The 8,351-nt window shown below is 56.1% G+C and overlaps 1 protein-coding gene across 2 annotated transcripts in view; it reads left to right on the top strand.

Moving 5' to 3' along the window:
• The window catches only part of PLOD1 (procollagen-lysine,2-oxoglutarate 5-dioxygenase 1), a 28,640-nt gene extending 20,720 nt beyond the window's left edge, over positions 1-7,920 (top strand). For both annotated transcript variants that reach the window (XM_024749759.1, XM_024749758.1), the window contains 8 exons: positions 171-296; positions 584-725; positions 1,335-1,448; positions 2,113-2,178; positions 2,828-2,932; positions 4,160-4,306; positions 5,074-5,199; positions 6,629-7,920. In XM_024749759.1, the coding sequence (XP_024605527.1) occupies positions 171-296; positions 584-725; positions 1,335-1,448; positions 2,113-2,178; positions 2,828-2,932; positions 4,160-4,306; positions 5,074-5,199; positions 6,629-6,784 (982 nt within the window). In that variant the 3' untranslated portion in view covers positions 6,785-7,920. The remainder of the gene's footprint in view (positions 1-170; positions 297-583; positions 726-1,334; positions 1,449-2,112; positions 2,179-2,827; positions 2,933-4,159; positions 4,307-5,073; positions 5,200-6,628) is intronic.
• Positions 7,921-8,351: the final 431 nt, after the last annotated feature.

The raw sequence follows: 8,351 nt of genomic DNA, 5'->3' as shown, positions 1-8,351 counted from the left end.
GGCTGCCCTGTGGGAGGGAGCTGGCACCAGATGGGCCAGACCCAGCTCCAGGCCCTACCCTAGGGAGGTGTTTGCAGGGTGAAGGCACTCTCCCTCCCCTTCCCCATACCTGGGTCTGCCCCAACCTCCCCGTGGCAGAGGGACTCCCTCTGAGGTGCTTCCTTCCCCAGGAATGTCATCGCCCCGTTAATGACCCGCCATGGGAGGCTGTGGTCGAACTTCTGGGGGACACTGAGTGCAGATGGCTACTACGCCCGCTCCGAGGACTACGTGGACATTGTGCAGGGGCGGCGTGTGTGAGTACCTGCAGGATGGGGGGCACCCTCATCTCTTTGCCTCCCCAGTATTCCTGTCCTGTTGCTCTCAAATTCCTGTTTAACTGAAGAAAGAAAGACTGCAGTCAGACACACAGAAGGACTTTCTGATTGTTATCCTGGGCCCATGTGCCCAGGGTAGGGGAATCAAATCACCACCATCGTGCCCTCCCAGCCTGTGACTGCCCCTTTCCTCCTCCCCCTGACCCCCAGACTGTGACCCCTCGCCATCGCCTGTGGCCCCCTCCATCTTCCTTTCTTTACTTTAGCGGCGTCTGGAACGTGCCCTACATCTCAAACATCTACCTGATCAAGGGCAGTGCCCTGCGGGCTGAGCTGCAGGAGATGGACCTATTCCACCACAGCAAGCTGGACCCGGACATGGCCTTCTGTGCCAACATCCGGCAGCAGGTTAGCCCGGGCTGGGCAGTCAGAAGAGGCCCTGTTGACAGGGAAGATGGGCCACCTTGTCACCATAGGCCCTGCAGCTTCTGAGATCCCAGCAGGGCTGCTTCAAGGCTGCCAGGCCCTGGTGGGGGCACTTGGGGCCCCGGGCATGAGGGCTGGTCCTCGGGATCTGCAGGATCATTTTTTTCACACCACCTCTTTTATTTGCATTTTCAACAGAGCCTAAAGAAAACTTTCTACCTAAAACTTTCCACCTTTACTCCAAGTAATGTGCCCGAGATGCCCTTACCCTATCCCCATGCCCCACCCAATATTATTATGTGGTTATTTTAAAGACTATAACGGCAGGGTAATATTTCCCCTGTGCCCACAACTAACTCCAGGATCAGAACACCATCCTTTTCTTTTGCACATTCATTCTTTCATTCCTGTTCAGTCCTCCAGGGAGTCTTCCTTGATTGCATCCCCAGTGTCAGGCCTCATCCAGGCACTGGGGAGATGAGGTGAACTCAAATTCGGTGGGCAGAGGAGGCTGTAGTTGTGCCCCCACCCCACCCCTGGGGGCGTGCAGGGGAGAGGGAGGGTCTCTTCCATCCGGCCCGTTCTCCCCAGGATGTGTTCCTGTTCCTGACCAACCGGCACGCCTTCGGCCACCTGCTGTCCCTGGACAGCTACCAAACCACCCACCTCCATAACGACCTCTGGGAGGTGTTCAGCAACCCCGAGGTGAGGCCCTTCGTGGGTGGGCAGGGGTGGGAGCGGAGGAGACCCCAGTGATCCTGTGGCCTGAGGAGCCTCCCTCTCACAGCCTGACCTTGGCTGGGACCCCAAGCCACCCCCACCCCCACCGCCTCCCTCTGCCCCAGGGGGCTTGTTGGGCAGGATTTCAGTGGGGAGAGGAGAATATCTCCAGAGGCAGCGCCGTCTGGTGGAGGAGGGACCAGGAGTCAGAGGCCGAGGTTTGTGGTCCATCAGCTGTGACTTAGTTGAGCCTCTCCACCTTTGGGGCCTCGGTTATCTTAGCTCTAAAATGGGTGTACTGTCCCAGCCTGTCTCACCTCTGAGGGTGTTGTGATGACAGCATCCCTAGACGTTGCAAGCTTGTGGCTGATGTGGGCACATGTACATACCTGCAGGCAGACCTGTACACACACACACACGTGTACACGCACATGCAGACACCCCCTCCTGCAGGCACACTTGCGGGCCCATCAGCTCACATGACCCAATGGCACAGACACATACCGGCTCCCCACCCCACCCCCGCCCCACCCCCCAGGGGGCTTGCGGGGCAGAACTCCATCTTGGAGCAGCGCATGCGGTGGAACAAGGGGTGAACCCGAGCTGGCCCAGGCAGGCCCGAGAACCCCACCTCTCCCGCTCCCCACAGGACTGGAAGGAGAAGTACATCCACGAGAACTACACCAAGGCCCTGGCAGGGAAGATGGTGGAGATGGTAAGGACTGGAGGCCGTTTGGGAACAAAGCTGCTGGATTCACATCCGGCACCTGCTGCAGGGAGGGGGACAGACAGCAGAGGAACAAAGCCGGCTGACCTGGGCGGGGAGAAGGCACCTTTCTATGCTCTGGCACTGCTTGGGGTGAGGGAAGGGACAGTGGGATGGGCCCCCTCCTCTTGCGGGCACTTTCCAACTGGAGTCTGCAGAGGCCTGGGGGTGCCTGACGCTTCCTCCCTGGCCTGAACAAGAAAGAAGACAATATCCCCAAATGTGGTCTCAACTGTGGACCGTGGGCCTAGGATGAGAAACAAATGCTTCTCTGCTTCTCCCGGAGCCTGCGGGCCTCTGCTCCCTGGGGGCACTGGGGATACGCACGTCCCTTTCCTGGCCCTGGCCCTGGCTGCTCTTGGCTGAGAAGGGCCAGCTCTGAGCTCTGCTTCCTTCTCCCTTCAGCAGCTCACTGAGCCCCTGCTCCCTGGGGCCGCTGGTGGGGACATGGAGGGCCCACAGACTGGAGTGTGTGGGACCGGGCATAGACCACATGATGGGCCTTGCCTGCGGTGGGTTCTGCAGAGGGCCGTGGGGGCAGGGGGAGAATGCGGTGATGCCACTCTGGACCCTGTGACTGAGTCCCCGCCCTCCCCAGCCTTGCCCGGACGTCTACTGGTTCCCCATCTTCACGGAGACGGCCTGTGATGAGCTGGTGGGAGAAATGGAGCACTATGGCCAGTGGTCTCTGGGAGATAACAAGGTAGGGGTCCCAGGCGCCTGGACCGCGGCTGATGGGGGCCGCCCCTCCCGCCATGCCTGCCCTCTGGGCTCTTTTCCTGGCAAGCCAGCCAAGCTCTCTGGGACTCTTGGAGATGGGGGCACTGGCAGGGGGGCCTGCAGGTACTGAGGAGTAGAGGGATTGAGAAATGGGATGGGGTGTTGGTCCTCAAGCTGCCACTGCCGCTGGGTGACTTTGAGCTACCTTAAGCTTAAATGGCAGGTTTTCCAGTTCCTGGTTTCTCATTAGAATGATGTAGCTTCCTTCCCCAGATGAGGCGTGGATGGAGATGGGGGAGGAGTGAGCAAGTGTGGGACGCAGAAGCATTAGGAAGCGACAGCAGTGCCAAGTTCACCAGACAGCGGAAGCAAGGGGCATGGTGGATGTGACAGGCTGTGTACTCCCTGAAGGAGGGATTCATACCTGCACCCATCTTGGAAAGTTCAGGAACCATTTTTAAAGGCACATGAGCCCCTGGGCTTCTGTGCCTCAGAGACCAGCTAACCTTTGGGCTGGCAGCTTGACTAAGCAGTGGTTCTGGTTACTGCCTAATCTACATGCTTGGTGGCACAGCTCACCTGCAGAACCCAGTAACTCGCGTAGCCCGTGTGTGAGGTCTGGTGAACCCTTGTGCTCCCCTGACCGGGCCAGCCCTGGGATGCTAGCGCCCCAGCTAACCTGTGGCCTTCTGCATTTGTTTCCTGTGCTGTGTAACAAATCACCACAAAGTTTATCAGCTTAAAACAACACCCATTTATTATCTCCCAGTTTCTGTGGGTCGGGAGTCCAGCTCAGGGCCTCACAAGGCTGCAGTCATGGTATCAGCCGGGATTGGGGTCTCATCTGAGGCCTGGGGTCCTTTTCCAAGCTCATGTGGCAGAACTCATTTCTTTGCAGCTGTAGAATTTCAGGCAGCTTGTTCCTTCCAGGCAGTAGGACACAGAGTCTCCCTCTTCAAGATCCTCCTTGAAGGGCCCACCCGGGATGAGTTCCTTTTTGATTAACCCGAAGTCAATAGACTGCTTACATTAATTACATCTGCTCATCCCCTTCACTTTTGTCCTGTAACCTAACCTTATCCCGTCGGGTTCACAGGTCAAAGGGAGGGGATTAGACAGAGCCTGTACACCAGGGGGCTGGAATTCCAGCGGGGTGGCAGGGGGCCCATCTTAGAGTTCTGCTTACCACACTCTCCTTGGTCACTTCCAGGACAACCGCATCCAGGGTGGCTACGAGAACGTGCCGACCATAGACATCCACATGAACCAGATCAACTTTGAGCGGGAGTGGCACAAGTTCCTGGTGGAGTACATCGCCCCCATGACGGAGAAACTCTACCCGGGCTACTACACCAGGGTGGGCGTGCCTGGGGTGCAGCCGGGATGAGGGCTTGGGGTGGAGTGGCTAGGGCTTGTGGGGAGGAGGGTGTTCCTGGCTCGGGGGAGAAGTGATGGAATATTTGGTCTCCAGGAATGAAGTCTCCTCCCATCAGATGTGAGGCAGGGCCCCGGGAGGCATCTAGGGTAATGGAAGGCCACTGGGCCTCTAGCCTCTGACTCACTCCTTTGCATCTTTCTCTGTGTACTTAAATCCTGCCTCAGTGACTCCTATACTAGCCCACCAAACAAGCCCCCAGTTAGCTGGCCAGTGTGCCCATTCCTTCAGCTCCTCCGTCATGTGTCTTTTGACTGTCTCTTTGGCTTTTGCACTCCTTCTCTCAGTCACCTCCTCTTTAAATGGTTTTCTCCACATACCTGCTTTGAGTGTCTGGGCCTTACCCTCAAGGAATCACCAGCCAGAACGGGTCGTGAGGATTAAGTTCATTTCCTCCCTTCTTTTTCTCCCCTCCTGTCCTCTCCATCCTCTCTTTCTCCCTCTCTTCCCTCCTTTCCTCCATGTCCTCCCCTTCCTTCCCTTTCCTTCTTTTCCTTCCCTTCCTCCCCACATTTTAACTGAGAACCTTTTCTGTGCCACGCACTGGAGAACACAGCATAAACGGACCTGCTCTCCCGGCCAACGTTCCAGCGATTGGATAAGGGGTCCCTTCTATGCACCCCTGCCTTTCCCAGCCTTCCGGGGCCTCTCTCTAACTCCACTTCTCTTGTCCCACTTCCTCGACGCAGGCCCAGTTCGACCTGGCCTTTGTTGTCCGCTACAAGCCTGACGAGCAGCCCTCCCTGATGCCACACCATGACGCCTCCACCTTCACCATTAACATTGCCCTGAACCGGGCTGGGGTGGATTACGAGGTGAGGGCGGGCCAGGGGGAGGGCTGGCTGGGGAGTACTCACAGTGTGGTCGGGCAGAGGGGCCAAGGGTATGCCGGTGCCAGGGAACCCGAGAGACAGGGTTCCAGGTCCATGGGGACGGCTTCTTGGAAGGGGTGGGTTCAGAGCACAATTTGGTGGGAGGGAGAAGGCTTTAGACATAATAGAGCAGCGGCACAGGAGGACCAGGACCAGACTGCCTGGACCTGGGTCCTGCCTCTCCCCTCACCAGCTCTCTGTAACATATAACCAGGCACGTTTCTTAGCATCTCAGTTTCCTCACGTCTTAGATGGGAAAACCCAGAGGGGCCCCCATAGAATGGTGAGAATTAAATGAGTCCATCCAGGTAATTGCTTACATGGACCCATAATGAGTACTCAAGGAATGATAGCTATTAGTAATCCAAAGCTTAGGGTTTTCATCATTCTTGAAAGTAAGATGCAGCTTTGGGAATGACAGGACAGAGTTAGTGCAGGTGCGGGGCACAAGCTAGAGGCCAGAGGGGAGGGCTGAGGAAACCAGGAAGACGTGAGGGTTTCGAAGGAGCAGTTGAGGGCCTCAGGGCCCCAGGGAAGGCCTCTAGGTGTGATCAACTAGGGAGCCAGCCATTCATTCATTCATTGACTCCTTAAGCTACTATTTTCTAAGAGCTTTTTGGGACTCAGTCCTGAGCAGGCACTGTGAAGGACACCCATAAAAACACCTATCATTTTTTTGAGAGTTTACAATGTATCAAGGTTCTCATAGGGGATGATGTTGCCCCCCTCCCTGGGGGGGACATTGGTAATACCTGAAGTTGTCACAACTATGGGGGTGCTACTGGCATCTGGTGGGTAGAGGCCAGGAATGCCCAGGACACCCCCCGTAAGAAAGAATTATCTGGCCCATGGTGGTGATAGCTGTACAGCAGTGTGAAAGTACTTAATACCACTGTACACTTAAAAATGATTATGGTGCTAAAGTTCATGTTATGTGTATTTATCCCAATTAAAAAAAAAAAAAAACGGGGGGCAGAATTATCTGGCCCAAAATGTCCGTAGTGCTGAGGTTGAGAAACTGAGCCCTAAGCTCTTACTTGTATCATCTCATTTAATTCTTACCACCCTGTACAGTTTGATGCCCATTTTCCAGAAGGGGAAACTGAGGTTCAGGTTGGTCACAGAGTTAGTTGGCGCTGCCCAGCGCTGCCTACCTGCAAGGCCAGCGCTCTGGGTCCCTTGCTCTTTGCTGAGTGTCTTCCTTACGCAGCTCATGGCTATCGCTCTGCAAGACATCCCCAGGCAGGCTGTGCTGAGAACCCCTTGGCTGTGATGGCTCAGATGGGAGAATGGGGGTAGTAGGGGAAGGGCCCAGCGTCCCATTGGGGAACTGGTGCTTCCTGTTGGGGAACTGACACCTCCTGTCTCCCAGGGCGGAGGCTGTCGGTTCCTGCGCTACAACTGCTCCGTCCGAGCCCCACGGAAGGGCTGGACTCTCATGCACCCCGGGCGACTCACGCACTACCACGAGGGGCTCCCCACCACCAAAGGCACCCGCTACATCGCAGTCTCCTTCATCGATCCCTAATTGGCCCGGCCCGGCCACCACAGACCTTTTCCTCTTTGTCAACAACCGCTGCCCAGCAGCCTCTGGGACCTCGGGGTCCCAGGGAACCAGATCCAGCCTCCAGGCTCCTGACCTCTCATTGCTCTTGGAGCCGCCATCCGAGACACTGGGCCACAGGCTAGAGGCAGAGCACACCTCCTTGGCTGGGACTTTCCTGGTGCTCTGGACACAGCCCCGGGAGAAACTGTTCACTTTCACTGCTTTGTAGCAACTCGTCCTTTCCCATCCTTCTTCCTGAAAAACCCAGTCCCACTTCCTCTGCTTCTTCCAAGGGGCAACACTTGAGCAGAAGAGGGGCTGACCCAGCTGCCCAGAGAGACTCTCGGGGTGAGAAGCCACGCCCCAGAGCTTCTCCCCGGCAGAGCTGCAGCCCCGAGGACTTCTGCTTCAAGCTTCAGGGTTGACACCGAGACCTGGATCAGACTCAAGTCCCCACCCTGACCGTGGGACTGCTGAAGCCCCATCCTCCCTGGCTCCTATCATGAGAGCAAAACTCTGTCCCTTGGAGACGGTGACTCAGAAAACCTCCTGGGAGACAGGAAATGCACGGATGCCACAGCTCCATCCTCTACTTGACCTTTTCTGGGGGCGCAGAGCAGGGAGTGGTGTGTCCAGACACTGCACTGCGTCACCCTGTTCTGAATGCCTCCAGAGAGGGACAGACAGAAACAGGAGAGTTTCTACTAAAGGTCATTCAAACCACTGAGTGGGAGATGCTGGGGTGGGTGGGTGTCTGCAGGGAGAAACTTTAACAGCTCACGATTGGCAAGGAAGGCCGGCCGTGGGTGACTTGGCATATTGGGTCAGGCAGATTGGGTGACTTGTGTTTCCCACACTCAGTCACGTGTGATCTCCATGTCCTTTGTATATTCCATAAATCCTCCGTATAAGCCAGGCACTGCTACCTGGGGCACACTGTGTCATCTTTTAAGATCTAAATCTGGTGTCACCCTCCTCCAAAGCCTTCGCTTACCACCCTTCTTGCAAACATGACTGTCAGGGAACAGTGAACTTCTGCCCCACCATACCCTGGGCAGATTCGTAGCACCAATAACACTTCAGGGCATTTATTAATAATAAACAGTAACCTCTATCCATCCCTGCTCTGGGCTGGGCATCGTGCATGTCAGGCTGGCTCAGCACGCAGTCCTCTGGGGTAGGGGCTAGCATCACCTTTTTATAGATGAGGAAATGTAGGCTTGGAGAAGCCAAGTGATTGGCCTAAAGTCACACAAGTGCTAAGGACAGGGATTTGAATATGATTTCAGCAGAAATCTGGTCCCTGCCCCCCCGCCCCGCCCCAGGCATCCTGTAATCAGTGGTGAGGACAAAAAACCAAATGCAGTTCACTGTGGACCCGGTTTGGACGGGTGTGATAAGTGCCACAATGGTTGTAAGAACTGCTGTGGGGAACAGGAGGGACCAGCAGCGTGTATAATAATGTTTCTCACCTGAGGTGATTTTGCCCCCAAGGGCATTTGGCAATGTCTGAAGGGATTTGGGGTTGTCACACCCTGGGAAGGGGGGT

Source organism: Neophocaena asiaeorientalis, unplaced genomic scaffold (genome assembly GCF_003031525.2).
Source record: "Neophocaena asiaeorientalis asiaeorientalis breed wild unplaced genomic scaffold, Neophocaena_asiaeorientalis_V1.1 scaffold275, whole genome shotgun sequence".
In the NCBI taxonomy this organism is placed as follows: Eukaryota; Metazoa; Chordata; class Mammalia; order Artiodactyla; family Phocoenidae; genus Neophocaena; species Neophocaena asiaeorientalis.
The sequence above is the reverse complement of the archived record's forward strand: the minus strand, read 5'-3'. Positions and strand labels throughout refer to the sequence as shown.